Source organism: Phalacrocorax aristotelis, chromosome 3, assembly GCF_949628215.1.
Source record: "Phalacrocorax aristotelis chromosome 3, bGulAri2.1, whole genome shotgun sequence".
NCBI classification, from domain to species: Eukaryota; Metazoa; Chordata; class Aves; order Suliformes; family Phalacrocoracidae; genus Phalacrocorax; species Phalacrocorax aristotelis.
The window spans coordinates 130,662,944-130,681,770 of record NC_134278.1 but is presented as its reverse complement, the minus strand read 5'-3'; the positions used below and the strand labels follow the sequence as shown (position 1 = coordinate 130,681,770).

At 50.2% G+C, this 18,827-nt stretch overlaps 2 protein-coding genes across 5 annotated transcripts in view; one reads left to right on the top strand and one right to left on the bottom strand.

Moving 5' to 3' along the window:
• The window catches only part of RALGAPA2 (Ral GTPase activating protein catalytic subunit alpha 2), a 135,165-nt gene extending 134,547 nt beyond the window's left edge, over nt 1-618 (bottom strand). For all 4 annotated transcript variants that reach the window (XM_075089687.1, XM_075089685.1, XM_075089686.1 and 1 more), the window contains exon 1: nt 367-618. In XM_075089687.1, the coding sequence (XP_074945788.1) occupies nt 367-472 (106 nt within the window). In that variant the 5' untranslated portion in view covers nt 473-618. The remainder of the gene's footprint in view (nt 1-366) is intronic.
• The window catches only part of KIZ (kizuna centrosomal protein), a 159,869-nt gene continuing 141,348 nt past the window's right edge, over nt 307-18,827 (top strand). The window contains exon 1 of the mRNA XM_075089691.1: nt 307-395. The gene's annotated coding sequence lies outside the window, so the exon portion shown is untranslated. The remainder of the gene's footprint in view (nt 396-18,827) is intronic.

Sequence of the window (18,827 nt, the reverse complement as noted above, 5' to 3'; positions counted from 1 at the left end):
GGGGGAGCGGAGGGGGAGCGGAGGGGGAGCGGAGGGGGAGCGGAGGGGGAGCGGAGGGGGAGCGGAGGGGGAGCGCGCCCGCCCGCGGCTCCAAGCTCTACCCGGCAGCCAGCGGGCACCGCCAGCAGCTGCCCCCGGAGAGGGGAGAGCGGCTCCCCATCGCGCCCCCGGTGGCTCCCCGGCCCGGGGTCTCCTCAGGAAGAGAGGGGAGACCCCGAGTACAGAGGCGAAGCCCCGAGCAAGCGAGGCGAAGCCCTGAGGGCAGCCAGGGGGCGGGGGACGCCCCGCCCCGCCCGCCCCCCCTCCCCCGCTCCTCACGGCGCGGCGGGAAGCGGGCGATCGCCCCGCCGGCCGCCCCCCACTCACCCAGCAGCGCCCGGAGGTGCTTGAGGCGGGTGAGTACGTCCCGCTTGGGGTCCAGCGCCTTCTGGGTGGATTTCCTGACATCGGCGTGGCCCTTCCTGGAGAACATCCCGGCTCGGGGCGGGCGGGCGGCACCCGCCTGGCGGCTGAGGGGAAGGGGCTCCCCCCGGGGCCGCGGCGGGTGCGGGCCGCGCACGGCTGCAGTCCGCGGGAGGGACTGAGGGCCCGGCGGCCGGGCAGGTGCGGGGGACGGGCTCCCACAGCCCCGCCCGCTACGGCCGCGCCGCCCCGGGATGCGGGGAGGGAGGGAAGGAGGGCGGGCGGAGGGTGGCAGCGTCCGAGCCCGGCGCCCTCCGCCGCCGCCGCCCGGGTGGGCCGTGCCAGCAGGGAACCGGCCGGCCCCGCCGCCCTCCCGCCCCCCGCCCGGCCGCCGCACTGCGCAGCCGCGCGGGAAGACTACATCCCCCGGCAGCCTGCCGGCGGGCGGCCGCGCGCGGGGCGCGCCGGGAGCCTGTGGCGTCACCGCGGCGTCGCCATGACGTCACCGCCCGCAGCGCCCCGTCGCCCAGGCGGCCCTCTGTCGTCAGCCCCTGTCAGCCCGCGGGGCTCGGGCTTCTCCTGCCCTCGCGGCGCCCCGGCGCCCGCGGGGACCGAGCCTGTGCGTCAGCCGCGGGCGCCCCTGGGCACCCCTGGCACCGACCTCGGGCCTCCAGTTTAGCAGCCAGCTCATTCCTGTCGAGGCGCTGAGGTCACAGCCCTCTCGCAGCGCCGACGGCGGCGGGTGACACCACCGGAGGTGGTCGCGCTGGGCGGGAAACCCAGTGGTCCGCAGCGAGGCGCAGCGGAGGCGGGAGAGCTGTGTGAGCGCCAGAGGCGGGCGCCGCGCGGCAGGACGGAGGCAGCGCTGGGAACTGGCGCCCAGCGACCCTCGGGTTTTGCACGGGAAAGACCGCCAGATTTTGAGTAACTGCTTGCGCTGTAAGTATGTAAATAGCAAGAGCTGCCTTTACTGCTGTGGCACACAGGGGAGGTAAAAGACTGAGGGGATTCGTAGCTACATGTCAAGAGCAGTTTTGCCCCAGAATTAGAAGCCAGCAGGGTTTCGGTTCAAGGCCCTCAGATCCTCGCAGTAAAAATCGCAGGTAGAAAAGTAAATAAGTCCCAAGGCAGGATGAGGTCCCAAAAAAGAAAACAAAGCATTTCAGAGAAATAAATTGCACATATGCTACTTAGTTTTTAACAAAGTTATTATTAATTTACGTGCCATATGTTTATAGAAATTATCTTTCAGTCATGAATCACTGTAGAAAAATAAAATGTCACGAGAATGACTATTGTTAGGACCGGAAAACGTATCACTGCCCCATCTTGCTTCCTGTGAGCCCTCTCAGGGATCGTTTTTTCTGCAAAGGCCTGCAATCACCAAAGCCACTCATCAACAAGCCCTGAACACGTCCCGCTAGCGAAAGGGCAGTCCCAGCCCCTCCGCGGGAGGGACAGCATCCCTGGGATGGGCATGTGGCAGGCGAGAGCGGGGAACTGCTCTGGGGGAAGATCAGCCTGGCAAAACAAACAGATAAATAAGCAAGCGGCGGGAGTTTGTGGAGGAAGGGGGCTGCAGCCGGTGCTTGTGGGCGCTGCTGGTTGCATGACGTGGTTGTGACCGTGGCATAGCTTTCCCCGCTTCGAAGCGCAGCTGGATTCTGGAAGGTGAAAACCTTCCGTGTGTCCTAGTGCTACCCTGTAGATTGGCCAGACCTTGTGGCATTCCTGCTGCTCTTTAAGCATTCGCTTCCTGGAGTCATAGGAAGGGGAATAGCGCTGACACACAGCATTTAAAAAAAAAATTTGATCTTTTCCTCATACAAAAAAATTTGAACGCACGACCTTGGAATCAGACGCAGAGGATTTATTGTCGCCTAACAGTCTGTTGTTCTGGAGCCCGTTTAAGGCTTACAGTAATTCATATTGCATATTCTTCCCATAACGCTCTTACACAATGTCTCATTCTAGAAAAGCTATAAATCTTCAACAATTGTCTAAAATTTTTGGTCACATGTTGCAAATTGAGTATCTGCAGCTTCCTGAGAAGAGCAAATTGGGTCATTCCAGCTTTTCCCTTTCATTGCCACAAATCAATATATGCAGTTGGCTGAGGAAGCGCGTGGCTAAAATCTTGGCTTGCTCTTTTTCCTTTTTTTTTCCTTCCCTTTTATTTTAATTGACTTAGAAAAACAATAACTTTCAGTTTGTCTCTTCTGGCAATTTCTGATCATTCCATGGTTTTGTCTTTTTCTGCTTTGTTGAAAAAAAAAAAGTCATTGTTACTGTAGATAAAGCAATTGTGATTACACAGCTGCTGTAATGTCTAATAAGTTTTGTGATAACTAGGAAAGCATTTTGGTGCTCAGCACCTAATTGCATAGCTTTAGGCACTCACTGTTTTAAAGTTTGCCAGAATTTCTTCCCATGGAAAGCTCCACAGAATATAGATTTCATGACTTGAATTGTGGCGCTGTAGGAGGGCAGTCCTTTCTCTCCCTGTTAGGTCCTGGAAAATGCGGTCGTGTGAAGAGCTCAGTGAGTCAGCATCGTTTAACATTAGCATAATTAGAGTGGTTTTGGTTTTTGGTTTTACTTGTGTGCTTTAATCATGGAATTAAGGTTATGTAAATACAGTTCTTGTGCATCAGTGAGCCGCAGAGATGAAAAAGTGCCTCTGATGCTGTACATAGATGGCAGGGAGTTGATTGTTGGGCAAGACATTCGTATCTGGAGGTTGGAGGGTTGACACTGGTGAGCGAACGTGTTGTGATACCCAGCTGCAAGCAACCAGAGGAGGTTTGAAGGCCACCTCTTGTTTCCAGCAGCCTTGAAAAGCCTAGTGCAGGGCACGTGGACCAAATCCAACCCTGCTGCCATTGCGGTTGAGGTGTTAATGTGCTTTCTGCTTAAATGAGGACTAAATCTGATCTCTGTATCACTAGTGGCTCTTCTGAAATAAGACACAAGGAGGCCGGTAAAGGGGCAAGCATCGGCACTGTTCAGTGGATTCCCGTGAAATGGGGTTGTGGCCACTTGGCTGCGATGAGGAAAACTTTGAAGCTTCTAAAAATTAACATGCTTCCGTACAGGGTGTGATGAGAGGCTTTGCTTCTCGCAAGTTTCTTCTCCCAGTTTTCAGAGCATGAATTAGTTGGAAATACACAGCCTAATAAAAGCTTTTAGAAATTGAAGTTATTCTAAAGATTTGTGACATTTTTTGTGTTTATTTTTGAGATGTCTTTGCATTAGCTGAATCGTCAACAGTACAAAACTGAATGATAAACTGTGGATGTTCTAACTCATACTTTCTTCTGCATGTCCTGCGTCATATAACATACGGCACTATTTTGTTCTGCATGGAGAAGCATCACCATACGTTGGCTAATCTTCACAGTGTAAAATTCCTTTGTCTTTTATGAGGAACAAGCACTCAATATAGTAGCAAGGTGAAAACTAATTTAATAGTTTCTCCTCTGAGTTTTGGGTAAGCAGATACATCCGAATGAATACATACCTTTAGGAACTCAGAATTACGTGCAACTGACCTTTAACCTATTAGTTAAAACAGCACAAAATATAACTTTTTGAATATTCATTCATGAGTTGACGTAGCATAATGCAAAGCAGAAATGCCAGTAAACTTGCAGCAATGATTTCAGCCTGTGCAGGGCCACCACTTGTAAAATCCTATGACTGGTGTTTTCTATCAGTGTAACAGTTGCAGTTTCCCAGAAAGTCAGATGATGCGTTTCTGAAAGTTGATGCTTAAGGTAGAGTAATTTCCTGAAAGAGATTTGGTCATTCAGCTTTCAGGCTCTGAAGTAAAATCTATATAAAGCAGTCACTTAAGGGGACAAAGCAGTAATCCCTTATCACAGCATTGAATTTTTAAAGGTCACAGCACAATGTGACGTCCGAAGTGAGTTGAACGTACAAACATACGCATGGCAGCGGTGCAAATGGATTTGCTATTCATTTAGGGAAATCACTCCCGTGTGCAGGAATCTGCCTTTTTAGCTGTGTGTTAGTTGGGATAACGCGGTGGGCAGAGCCCTGCTCGAGCTGGCTCCGGTGGAGGAAGGCCTGCGTCGCATCGGTGTGGGGGAGATTTCTGGGAAGTCATAGCGCAGCCAAGATCCTGCAGGCAAAAGGGAAAAGTATGACCTTGAAAATAATGTTGCTGCAGCGTCTGCCCTGAGGAGGAAAGCCTGCCTACAGAGGCACAGCCCCTCTTGGCCAGGTGCGGTCTTGTTGCTCTGGAGAGCTGCTATTACTACTTCAGGCACCTGTTGCATGCAATACAGGTAAGGGGCAGCACATTTCCAGTCTAAAATAGAATAACATAAATTATCAATATGTGTTTATGCTACAGGCAGGCGTGCTACCCCTGAATTGCAGGGCTCATGCATTTTGTTCCTCCCCTCTTGGAAACAGCATGGTACTTCCAGGGAGTAACAGGGTCATGCCAACAGTGAGGCCCCGCAGCAGGCATTGCCCCTGCTTCTTCCCGCAGCTGCTCCGTGCCACTGGCGCTCAGTCCCTGCCTTTGCCACCTCTAGGACACTGTGAGGGATGCCCAGGGCAGGGGAGCAGAAGCAAAGTGCACAGTATTGGTCTTTGGTTGTGTTTTCTGTGCTTGCTTCTGAGCTGCCAGCTGCCCAGGCATGGGCTGTTGGCTGACTGGAGCCCACAAAGCAGCACAGGGCACGTCCCCTGCACGTTTTCTGCTGGAGCAGGTCGCTGGGGCACGGACCATGTGAAGGGGAGGATGCTGAGCAGTGCTGTCCCTGGAGAGTTTTGCTTTGGGAAGGAAAAGGCTTCCTGAAATTCTCCAAGACACAAAAGAGCAGGTCCACCACTGCGCCCTCTGAGGAGGGGCGTTCTCCCACACCCTGTGCGTCCGATTGCTTGTGCCTCTTCCCGATGTCAGGCCTGCCCTAGGCCTGGGCACTGCCCGAAGGAAAGAAAAAGCTCAGCAAGGTCTCGAGCCGAACAGAGCCGCGTGCTGGCACAAGGACACCTCTCCTGCCCCGGGGCTGTCCGTTTGCTGTGTGTGGTTAGAGAGTGACCTGGCGAGAGACCAGGGCAGCGCCTCTTACGATCCTTTTAGAGACCACTCCACAGCAGCCAGCGCTGGCCTGGTGCTGGCTCCTGGAAGGCACAGCCTGCCGGCCCTTGTGCCTTACGCACTCGCCTTGCCACGGACGACTGAGCCAAGACCTGAGGATACAAGCACATGTCCCACATTGTCCTTGCTCAGTCTCTAAATTTCTTTCTGATGCATTGTGTGAGAGCGTGGCAGTCCTGCGGGGTGAAGGCCAGCTATGGCTCTCAGGGGTTTGTCAATGTCTTGAAGGCATGCTAACTTTGTGAATTTCACATCAGAAAGATGACACAAATCACATTTTGATGGTCAGGCAGAAGTGACTTACCATAGCATATATCAAAATGTATTGAACAGAATCATAGCCAAAGTAATAAAAAACCAGAATGTGCCTCGTGCTTTAGTGTTTTCACTTTGGTGGGCCAGGAGAAGCAGGAGGTGGCCTGCATTTCTATGCTCTTAATGCATTAAACTCCTTAGCCACAGCAGGCCGGCATCTCTGTCCTGTTTTCTTACCTGCCATAAGCAAGGGCGAGCGGCGGTAAGAAACTCTGCGTCTAGCTGCAGAGTTTGTGGAAAGGCAAAACCCGCCGCTGCGGCTGTAAATACGGCTGCCTGAATTTCACTGGACTTGATGAACAGGCAAGGTTACTTCTCCTGTTGAGTCTGAAATTTTAATGACAGAGATTAAATTACGGAACTTCTCTGCTTACTTGTGTCAATATAACACTTTAAAATGAGCCCGGAAAAAAGGGTAGGGGAAAATTGAATAAAAGAGGCTTGCCTCCTAAGTAGCATACGGGTGAGAGAATCATTTCCATAGCATAGGGTGCCGGTACTGATTATTTGTCTTTCAGACCAAAGGCTTCGAATTGTGTTTAGAAGTTACTTCTTTTGTGTCCTGTTGTGTAGCCTTGGTCTGACACTTCCATTAAGGCACACTAGCTTCTTACTCCCACCTTTGAATCAACTCACATGATGCTTCCCAGCTTAGGTGCAGCGTGTGGTTGCTTTGCAGAGCTTTGGTGCTGTGCCAGCATGCTGCGTATGGAAGTGAGACTCGGCTCTCTCAGTCTCGATATGACTCAGCTTGTGTAAAACACTTTTCCAGCTGGCTCTGAGTTTGATGGGTTTGTTTGCCTAACAGTGTCCCTAATAGGGTGTGCAGGCATGGATCCCTGCACCTACAAGGTACTGCTTTAGACTCGAAGCCATACGGCTCGTACCTGATTTCTAATATACACCTGACTTTTCCCAAGTCGGGATCCTGCAAACTGCTTTCTGTGAACCAACTTCTGCAAAGGTTCAGAGTTTTGCTGGGTTTATGAAAGCAAAAGTGCCTTGTCCATTTACACTTGCTGAGGATCTCCCCCAGTGACTCTCACCTGGCAACTGAAAGGTTTTTTATTGTCCCTTTGCCTGTTGCAGGTGAATTAATGAGTGACACAGATGCCGAAGTGTCGGAGGCATTGGCAATGAAAGGGAAGTCAGGAGAGGTGCAACCCCTGCCGCAGCTGATGTGGGGGGCGGAGAAGAGCTGTTCGAAGGTGCACAGTATCTGTGGAGGGTGTCTCCTGAAGACGTGTGCTGACTTCTCAGACAAGCACGCTACAGCCAACACGCTTCCCAGAAAACAGTTAATTATTTAGCATAAGTTACTTATTTAATACTTACTTCACAGGAGTTGATTATTTACTTTAGGCAAAGCAGACGGAACTCTCTGGTACACAAAAGTGCTTCCTCCTCAGAGGGATTTAGTTGTAATTTAAGCTGAAAGTGTTCTGTGCTGCAACGTGCAGGTTAGTGTATGGACTGGGGACTAGCAGCAGCGTTTCATCTGGTTCCTTTGGGGATAGGCTGTAACAGCACCTGAAGGTCTTCAGTCATGGCATCAGCTCGAGTGTCTGCTGTATCTGGTCGTTTGCAAAAGGTATAAATTCAGTGGAGGAACTGAACGCCAGATACAGATATCCGAGCGTAAAGTTGTGAAATTTTCCCATCCAGCCATAGCTACGGCATCAGGTGCGAGCCCCTGCACACGGCAAGCGAGACATGGGACTGGGAGGCTGGCACGGCAGGGAGAAGGTCCGTGGCCCTCCAGAGAGGTGGCAGCATCTGTCCCTGGCCCTATTTCGAGAGCAACTTCCAGTAGGCTGCAGGATGGCAAGCAGTGGGTGGTAGCGCTGAAATAAACTATGCTGAAATAAACCACGCGTGAAGCAGGGAGCAGGAGCTTCTCTAAGCAGAGTAGTGGTTGAGAACTGGGTTTTCAGAGGCTCCTGACCCTGGAAATCTGGCAGTAAATGGGAATGAAGCTTCTGGGGCTGGGCTACTTAGGAAAAATCTGATGGAAAATTTCGAACCATTGCAGCTTATGAGGCATTGAAATGTCATTGATATAGTAAAAATGACAGACAGGAAAAAAATGCTGTCAGAAAAAGACACCAGATTTCCTTCTGCCAGAATGTCTAACTGTTTAAAGAGGGAAAGAGAAGAATTTATGTCTACGGTCAGAAAAAAAATCCAAAAGACAAGGAACGTGAATTTCATGTCCCTTGATGCCTACCAAAGGGAAACAGCACGGAGAACGAGGAAATTTCATGGAGTAAAAATATCTACCCACTAGGAAGAGATCGAACTATGCTTGCAAAAGGCTGAAGAGGTTTATGGCAAATTGTGAAAGCCCATAACCTACTGCCCTGGCCAAGATCCTTCCACGAGGAGGTGTCACAGCTCAACTTGAGACTGGACTAAGAAAGCAGAGACGGCTTACACTGTAGAAGCAGGAAAATCACTACTCTGCTTCCCTGCTCCATGTGCCGTGGTACAGAGACAACGTGCTGCTTGTCTCAACTGCACTAAATCTGAGATAAGTGTTGTTTACTTCACCCCTCTCCAAGGGGAAAGGTCACTCATGGTCTTGGTAGAGCTCCAGCAATTTCCTCCTGGCAGCATTTACCTCTGCCTGCCCGGCATCAGCGGAGGTCCCGGGAGCCTCTGCTCCCCTCCTTTGGCTGCCTAGCTGTATCCTGGCTTTTGGGGACGTGTCTTAACCCTCTCCCTACCAGCCTTTGCCCCTCTCTCTTCCCAGGAGCTGACTCTGAACAGACAGGCAGAATATGTCAGCGGTACGGTCTTAAATAGCAGTGAGATGCTGACAGTCTGACTTACAGAAATACTTCTAGTCTGAAGAAATAATGCACAGAGAGTAAGAAGTACAGGTCATTTTTTAGTACAAGTTACAGCTGAAAGGCTCTCCCATTGAAATAAGAGTCTTCTCTTTCCCCTTGTCCTCTGCTCAGCTTTCTTCTTTTGCTTCTTACATTGCCATATCTGTAACCTAAGAGCTCTTTTTTTGACTCAACAGTATTTCATATTTTCATTTTTCTCTCAGCTTATGTTTGCGCTTTGTCACTCTCAGGAACAATAAATGAGGTAGGAAACAGTTGGCTGGGATCACCCTTAAGCTGAGCTTTGTTAACATCAAGAATGACCGTGCAGGTTGACTTAACCCTGAGTTAAATTTATATCGGCAAACCAGACTTTATCTAATGGCTGTGTAATAAGTTAAATTCTTCTCTGAAGGTAAGATCTCAAGTTCTCTTGTACGTGAAGGAGAGAACAAAAAAACCTTCAGCATAAACCAGAAACACACAAAGCAACCGCTGGCCACTGATGTGTCACAAATTCTTCCTTCTTTTCTTCTTTTGCAAATAAATGAGTGCAGAAAGCAGTAATTATAGCCTTCAGAAATGGCTCAGGTTTTCCTCCATGGACAAACATGACAAAAAATAATAAAAAATAATTTTTACCAACACAGCTGGTGTTCAGATGAAATTATGTGGTTAGCTTTGAAACGATATTAAAAGAGAAATTTTAATTAACCTGTACCACTGAGTCAGAAGATAATATCTGATGCATATAACAGGCATACCAACAAAATACGATAAAATAATTATTTGCAATTAGATATATGCATTACAGACAATGTTGTAATTAAAATGTACTTAATGTCACACGAGGTCCTTTATTATCAAAACAATTTGTAGAAGGACTGTGGGAACAATGCGATGATTATCCATCCCTCTGAGAAAAAAACCTCAAAATTTAGCAGGAGCCTGCAGCATTTCTGGGTTTGGAGCAGGTGCCAGTACAGTCAAACAGCTGGACTCTTTTCCAGTGCCACATCCGCTGGTCGCCGGAGTGTGCGTAGGTCACCCATCGCTCGGCGTGCTTCCCTTCCATGGTCCCCCGACGGGCGGCAGCCCGCCGGTGACACCCGTGTGCCGCGGCGCGCTGCGAGCAGGGTGTGCCTCCAAACGTGAGCCGATTTCCGTGCTGGTCAGAGGGAGGGAGAGGTGCCACGGGGCACTGTGCCTTTCTTCTGCCAGGAAAACAAATCTCTCTTTTAGTATTTGCTTGTTAGCAGGGTTGGGGTGAGACGAGTTGCAATAAAACTGAGTAGTTAAATTTACTAGGGCTGATTCTTGGCTCTACCATGGCCCTTAGGCCATGAAAAGGGGCAAAAACCAAGGAAAAAATATATTTAAGCTTGCTTGAAGGGCTCCTTTTCACTTTTACGTCTCTTGAAGAATTAGCAGAGTGAGTGCCAGATAAGCACAGCCTAGTAAATCTGGGGGATTACTCAGGAGCGAGGCACAGCTCGGCTTCCAAGAGCTGTGTTTGTACAGTCAGAGAGCCCAATACAGCCGTAGTCGTTTGCAGTAGAGCTGGCAAAAGTTGTGGTGAATCGTCAGGGAACGGCAGCCAGGTGTGAGTGCTGCTTCTCTGCCTGGGGACGTGGGTGCTGCTGCTACGCCATTAAATAACCTCTCAGCCCATGTATTTGCCTGTCTGAGAAAAAGAGTGTTGATGTGTCTCTAACTAGCAAGGGATGGTGGCTTCTTCAGCTGGGCTAATTGCCGGTTTTCAATAAGGGAAAACCTCGTTTTACCCGGGTGACACCAAAACGTTGGTTCCGAGGTGATGTAAAGGTTTCATTCTGCTGCCTTGCACACTGCTGCATTCACATACTCATTTTAATGAGCCAAGCCAACACTTGGAGGCTTTTGGGGACCCCGTAACCCCAGGCTGCAAGGAAGCCCCTCTCTGCCAGTAGAGCCTCTGCTCCCCGCTAGCAGCCGGCATGGCCCTGTGTACCGGCTGCTCTGGCTGGAAAGCTGAGCCTCTGCAAAAGAGGCTTCGTCTCTGGGGAGAGCTGGGTGCCCCGGTGGTGCCAAGCACCTCACCCACCACTTTAGGAATAGCCTCTCCCTCAGCTTTCGCTGGCAGCCGGTCCTTGTGGCTCACTCTGAACAACCCCGAGGTGCCAGGGTCGGTTCCCGGTGCCAGATGCTCGCTCTGGGGCCTGACCTTATTGGCGCTAATGAAGGTTTTGGCAAACCTCTCCATCTGATTAACATTTCCCTGCTCAGATTGTAATTGTGGGGGCTGTTTTGCTGTTTCTCAGGCAGACCTTTTCTCATTGCCGCTTTCTGGATTTGTGCCCCCGCACTTGTAAAATTCCTCTTGAAGTCAATGGAGATTTTGCCCGAGTGAAAGAAGAACCCAGCCTCATTACAGGGTGCGTCTTAGCCTAGTGACGCGTCTTTCTGGGAAGGATAGAGAGTAGCCATCAACCGTGATGGAGTTAATGTTTCTTTACAGAAATACTTCTTCAAATCATAAATAATAAGTAAAATTGTTGCAAAATGTATTAAACTGAAGGAATGGCTCGAGGGGAAAACAACCCCCCTAGTATATCGTCAGCTGCCTCTTTATCTCCCCTAGGCTTCTCCACTTCCCAGTTTTCAAAAGAACAAAGAGAATGTGCCAAAGCTTCTTTGGGATTTCAATGAAAAATAATGAGAATTCATTGCTAATTAGGACTCCAATTAAAAAAAGTGATCTTTGCAGAGACGCTGTTAATGAACTTGTAAATTGCAGCTGCAGACTTGCATCCTTATAAACATTGCCCTTGTTTGATTCCGTTTGTGTATGCAGGAGCGGTGAGCAAAGGCTGCTGGCGTGTGCGCAGGGGCGGCAGCCATCCCTTGGCCCCTGCGCAGGACTCGCCATCCCTGCCAGCGCTAGCGGCGCAGCCTGCTTTCCGCCACCCTGGGGACACGAGTGGCACATCAGTGCTCGCGGCGGGTGTTGCAGAAGTGGGTGCCAAAGGCAGCAGTGTCGATGGCTGCTCTCCCCGTATGCGCTGGGGTCCCTGCCCGCAGCCTGGCTCGGGGGGAGCTTGCTGCAGCCCTCGCACTTGTCACACATAACCCTTCTTCTTCCTTCAGAGCGGGGAAGGCAGCGCTTGCAGGCAGCCTTGCACTCCTCTCCCCAGGAATGTCCCATCCTGCCCCGTGCCCGTTCGTGCGCCTGGGGCGATCGTTCTCTGGCAAACAGGGACAGTAAGCCGAAATAAAGAGGAGAAAAGCGAGCGCTGGGGAGCAGGGAGAGTGAAAAGGGGGATGTCGGACGTGCAGCAGGGCACCATTACAAGCTGGGGCTGGCTGGGGTCTGTCCTTGCCCACCACGGTGCATGCTGGGAGGTTTGCCCTTCCCTCCAGTGCCTCGGCGTCCTCGCTCACCAGGACCGCTGGAGAAGCGCAGTGCAGCTTGCATGTCTCCTTGCCGTGTCTCCTGAGGGCTGGCAACAGCCTCTCAGTGCCCAGGGCTATCGATGGCACTTCGAAGTGGGAAATGGCAACGGTTAATACGGGGAATTGCTGAACGCTAAGACAAAGGTTTAAATCAGGATGGTATTCATCTCACAAAACATTTGGCTTTATAAAAAGAAGACTGGTAATTCGTTATGTATTTTTGATCAGTCTTAATCTAATTAAAAACCTCTTTATTTATGTGGTACGCTGTAAAGAGGGGTAGACGATCACAGGTACTTCAGGGTAAGTGTTGATGTGTGACTGCATCTTTGCTCGTGACAGCAAACAGCCAAGTTGTGTAAATCTGCACCTTTATACATCTAAGGGGCATTTTAATTAGGATAAACGGCTACTGCAACCTTCCTCCACAGTACTGCGTGGTTTCCGACAGTGGTGGGCTGTGTGTGATGTGCTCCAGCTCCTGGGTCAAGGAAGGGGAAGCCTGTATAGAAGTAAATGAGAATGTAAACATGCTGGGGGAAAAAAATCACGTTCTTTTTGCCCAATGCCTGATTCCGGTACAAAGCAAACAGAGCCAAACCCAGCCGTGCTGTGAGCCCACCGCTACGACAGCGGCCGCGCACCTCCGGCTGCAGGCACGCGCGGGTGTTTCACACGGAGGAGCAGGTACCCGGGCAGACTGATGCAGCTGCAACAAAGCCCTGCTTGTGTGATCGTTCCTCCCTCTTTCTCTGCTTGCCAGCATGTGCCAGGAGGCACATCCCAATGGTATTTTGTGCCAGCACCCTGTTTTCCCCTTCCCATCACAGGAAGGCTTTTTCTCCCAGGAGAAGGGTACAAAACCATTGGAGGGCAATTAGCAGGGGCTCTGAAACACTCCTGGAACCTGGTCAGAGGTTGGAGATGGCAAAACATGGATAAAATTCATGTTAATTATACCGATTTCCCGATGAACTAACAATGAGCCAGAAGCCCACACGGTGGTTGATGTTGGCAGGTGCCTCTGCAGAACATCTAGTCCAACCCCTGCTCTAGCAGGGTCACCCAGAGCAGGTTGCTCAGGACTGTGCCTGGGTGGCTTCTGAGTACGTCCAAGGATGGAGACTGCACAGCCTCTCCAGGCAACCTGGACGAGGGTTTGACCACTGAAAAAAGGGGGTTTGTATGCTTAACTGGAATTCCCTGTGTTTCAGTTTGCATATTTCCCTCTTTCCCAGGGTTTGAAGAAGTTGTGGCAAGGAAAGAAGGGTAATGTGGATATCCCAGGCTCTTGGGTGAGAGCCTCCCCCAAAATCAGACGCAGCTAGGGGAACAAATAGTAGGTGAGACATGGCAGGTAATTCTTCTGCTCCCCTTGCCATCAGCGAGGACTTTTGCTCCGGAAGAGCTGCGTCCGCCCTGGGGGGCTGCACTTGAAGAGAGGTGCAGAGAGCAAAAGTGGGGGCTGGCTGGGAGGCAGAGGTGTCTGGGAGCAGGCTGAGACACGCAGCCCTGCAAGAAGGGGGGGTTAGGTTGGCTGACGCAGGATGAGAAGCCGTTTGCTCTTGCACTGGTCTGCCCTGCCTGAGGTCTGCGGGTGCGGATGTGTGTGGACCTGTGCCGTGCCGCTGCAGTTATTAGAGGGGAACAGTTGTCCCCAGCTCTTAACGCAATCAGGTTTAGGATGTGACCTTTCGGGGGCTAAAGGTCTAAGGGCTCTGTGGTGCCAAACTCCTGCACGTCCTGCTCCCCACCGGAGCTCCAGCTCAGACCCTGGGGTATAGCCCCTGGCACACGCAGGGGGTCTGCAGGGATGCACTGAACCCAGCAAGGAGCCCTATGCAAAGCAGAGACAGTCCTGAGGGGAAGTGCCTCTTCAGGGGGGTTCCGGCGCTCCAGTCCTTTCCCAAAATACAGTGCCGCAGCCCAGCTGCAACCAGCTGCTTCCTTTGGTCACATTGCCTGAAGCTTTTTCGCGGGGCGAGGGGGGGGGGGAGGAGGTTCTCATTTCAGCCTAGGACCCCATCCTGGGGCACTCTCTCACACCCCTCCTCGCCACTGCTCCACATACAGAGCGATAGGGATGAAGTGCGACATAAATATCAGGAGTGCAGGAGGGAAGTGAAACATTTCAGCCTTGTTCTGGAGCCTGGTATTAATTTTTTTCCATTTCATCCAGATGCATAGATTTTATTTCTGGTAGCATGCCACTGCTGATAACATACATAATGGAGCCATTCAGGGGCATCTCTGAACATGCACTTTTCCCACATATAAGAACGTACCTGAAATTTTGAAAGATTGAATGTTCATTTGCCAATTTAAGAAGAAAATGGAGACAACAGGAGAAAAAGGCTCCTAAGTTTAAGTCTTCATAGAAAAGCAAGGGAAAAGCACATGTACATTTAGAATGATGTTGACATTTCTGAAATAAGAGATAGGGTGTTTTATCTAAATTATACCAAAGCCCTTCAAGATAATGTGCTGTGTAATAGCTACAGTTTTAGACACTATTTCATTTTCAATTTTCTAGACAAAAAACATGATTCTTATCCACAATTTCAGTTCAGTGTTTGACAAATTATTAGCATATACTTCCCAGCTACACCTAACATAGGGAAAGCCATATTTTAGGGGAAAAGGCTGTATTTGCACCTTCCCCTGCACCAGGTTTGTCAGCATTTTGTGTTGTGTGGAGAGGAGACAGAAATTTGTAAAGCCTCAAATGAAAGGCAATAGGGGAGTGCTGCAGGCACTAATAAGCCTGAGTTCCCTGACAAGCATCACCTGGGCCCCTGCCCACACAGCCCCCGCCCACTGATTTGGGAGCTCCATTTAAGCTCAGGGTCAGGCACTTCTTCCTTTTGTTTGAGCGGTGCTGGGGGTGTCTCTGTGCTTGGCTCTGCTGGCTTCCTCATTCTTTCTCCTGGATGGATCTTGGACCTACACTGCAGCTTGTTTCTCCCCTGGTCCTTGGGCTGTACCAGCTACTTGCTCCCCTGCAGCTGGCCCACTGCCTGGGCTGGGCTCTGGCCCCTCTTGGGGAGCGCTGGGTGCTGCGGGTGCTCTCTGCTCCCCTCCCTCCCCTTCCCTCATGCGCTTGCTGTGTGTATTTGCAAAGAGCACCTTGCTCAGTGGCGCTGCTAACTTTAGTGGGATGAGGGTACCCTGTTTGCACCTCAGGCTTAATGGGAGCCACAGTGTCCCTCCTGCTCTGTGCTGGCTGGGAGAAAGAATGGCCCCTAGCCCTGCTGAATGCTGTAGTAACACCATGTAATTCACACACCATGCGTGGAGTGTGCACCGGCAGGTTTTGGTGCTTTGAAGGGTCCTAAAGCACCATAGAGCAGCAAAGAAGTCTAGGCTGACTGGAGAAGGCCATCAAGAGCTCCCCAGGAGCCTCCTGGAGTTGTTTTTGTGTTTAAAAGTAGTTCCTGAACAAGTGCATTTGTACCTGCCCTGCGCCAGTTGTTCCCCTCTGCCGTGCTGGCTGTGGGTGTGTGCGTGTGGCTTGTGCTGATGGGTCAGGGCTCAGGTTACAGAGGTGTTTTCCTTCTCTTCTGGCAGCTGAAAAGGTATAAATCCTGTTGACACCCACTTGGCATGCGTGATGGTGCCCCTCGTGTGACCTTGTCTTCATCTGGAAGCAAAGCACCATGGGCTCTGGAGACCATGGTACAGGTGAGCCTCAGCTGTACCTGCAGTGTGCGGAGGCTCGGCAAGGGGTCTCTGCAATGCTGTACCAGCTCAGGGTTCCCAGCTCTGGGGAGGGTGTAAGATGTAAAATAATTATCTCCTGAGGGAGCTTGCCCCTTCACTGTGGTATCCAGGTGAATCGGCATGTTCTGGTGCAGGGCGTCCTTGGAGGGGCAGTGAGGTAGCCTGAACCCCCTGGAGTCCCTTTGCCTGATGCTCTTGTTTCCAGCACTACTTGACCAATATTCTAGAAAAGTTTAGCAGTGTGGGAAAGGGGTTTCCTAATTCTGTGTGTTGGGACACATCTGCAGGGGTGCTTCATACCAGTGGTGCTGAATAAGGAAACCTGGAGCCCCGAGTCAGAAATCCTGTTTAATTCTCTTTCAACGAGCAAGCTACCTTGGCAGAGTTGTCAAGGTTCAGCAAATAAGTTGGATGGTAGATGCCATGTGCTTATCTGAAAGGCATTATTTCCACTGGCATCTGGTGAAATGACTGAAGAGTCCTGGGTGTGACGGGATGGTGAGCCTGCTCCCTCTACAGGGAGTTTTGGCTTCATCAGTATTGATTTATCTTCAGTATAGAGGTGGAAAAATACCTTTTCCCTTAGAAGCCTCTTCCAAGATGCCAATGAACAAAATCTGGGAAGACACTATTTTTTGCATGTACACTTACAAGTAAGTAGTCCTCAACAGTATGTGAGTGTAGTCATGGGGATGGAGGTAGTGCTGCAGCCCCCTCAACAGCTGGTGATCTGCTGAGTGGGAGGAGATTTCAGCATACCTTGTAATTAGCAGGGAAAGGAGGGTTTTCATGACAACCATAATGCAACAAAATATAAATTAAACTCTGCTAGGAAATTAAATTCAAGGAACAGAAATAGTTTCCTTGGCAAGCCAAGAATAATGCTGGCAACGCTCAGACTCGTTGCTAAGTGAAGGGGCAGAGCGAAAAAAGGATAACAGTAGCTGGGATTATTATTCTACCTTAACAAATACACGCATTAAAGGTAATAAAATTATACTTTTAAAAGTATGCGGCTTCCCAGTGTCATAAGGATTTGTCTGTAAATGGAATAAGGGGGCCAAGGGTCAGTAGAGCCTTGGTACGTATCTTAGAGGTAATCTGTGGTCAAAATAAATCTGTTTATTTCTATTGGTCACTAGGAAGGTTATTCCTCCTCTATAAATATGCAGGGGGCTTTTTCTCTGCAAGGTTTAAATGGGTGCATGTGCTTTGGTAATAGCAGCATGTGATCGGAAGGGGGAACTATTACAAAGAACAGCTAATTGCTGGGCTTGCAGGCAGTGCGAGTAAAATTACTTCCATTAATCTGTGCCTTCACATTGAGCGCACACGGGCCCTGATCCAGGTTCCCCCGCGATGGAGGCAGAGCTCCCCTCTGACCGCGGTGGGCGCAGGACCAAGCCTCTGCAACGCGCCTGATGGAGGAGGCTGCGAGGGAAGTGGAAATTGCTGCGTTTCAGTCCTAGTCTTAAATGATTTATGGTATGGCTTTTGGCTTAATGGTATTTGTCTTCATCAAATGTTAAGATCCATGTTGGAAAAGTACTATATGAGTGTTAATTAGTTACGGAAAATGCTTTTGCACAAATAATGCAAACTTGCCCCAAAACAGTTTTTGTGCATCTTGTTGGAGTATTGTCAAACTCATGTCATCGTAACAAGCCAGGACATAACAGAAATGCTTCTGCAGTTAAAGTTACTGACTAAATTAGGTGAGCTGCTATTTTGGGGCAGGCGTTCCTTTCAATAAGCATGACAGGGCAGAGATCCCGAATACTTCCCTCATAGCGGTATTGCAGGGTATAGCCGTCCTTACGGAAGGATGTTAACGGTGGAGGTCCTCCTGAGCCAGGCTGGCTCACAGGCCTGGACGCAAACTTGGAGTGAAAATACGACTTGTTTACTTGCGAAAGCTTATCTCTCCCAGGGTGTGCTGTGATCTGAGGGTACAATTCCGTGTTGTGACATGCAGTTCCTGGGTTGCGCCTGCAGACTTCACTAGAGCCCCTCTCCTGCTTGCCTGTGGTCCCCTCATTCCCCAGCTCGTGCACGCTCTCACAATTTTAGAGAAGTTTTCTCAGAAGGGATAGATTGGTCTTGAACATACCTCTCTGCTCAATAAGGAGCATCTGTGCTTAAATACAGTACAGAAAGTCCCATCTGCTTGTCAGGTTCACTAGTTATGATGAACCAAGAATATTTCAACTGAGTAGATACCTTACGCTGTCAGATCAACTATGGTTCATCTCACTGACTGCGGCGATTTGCTGAGATCTGAGAATCAGGTGCCAGAAGATCTGTAGGGATACGCTGGGGGTGTTTAAGTTGCATCTGTCAGCAGCGGTGGAGTTGAACGAGATCTGTCTATGAGTTTACTTTCTGTAGCCCGACATTTGCCAGAGACTGGACAGCTTGATGTGCCTCCGACAAACTTGTGTGCTTGTGCCTGCTTTGCTGCGGGGAAGGAGTCAGGAGGGCTGTGTGGTGCAGCGGGGGCACGCGGGCTTTATCTCGGGGCTCACTTGTGGCACATGCAGGAGCTGCAGTATTCGGGCTGCTCGTGAGCAGAGCCATTTTCCTATTGATGGTCTTCCTTGCAGCACTAAAAAAGCAAAAAAAAAAAAAAAAAATGCATGGGGAAAGTCTCCCCATGCCAAGGGCGGGGGGGAACCTTTGAGTTTTGAGTTGGTCAAGTACTGTCCTTATACATGATACACACTGTCCTGAGATCTCACTTCGGCATGGACTTAAATGATGTTTTTAATAATTTGACTCTGACATGTAACAAAGTACTTTGTGTTTGGGCCTCACTTGGGAGAGTTAACTAACAGCTGGATGTGAGTATGTTAATATTTAGGCTTGTCTCCTAAAGAAACCGACCTGGGCAAAGCCAGACTGTTTTGCTTGTGTGGCATCACCAGGCGTGGGTTGCTGAAGGAGTAGGATGTGGCTCTAATTTCTATGTGTGAAGTTAAAATGTCAAAACAAGA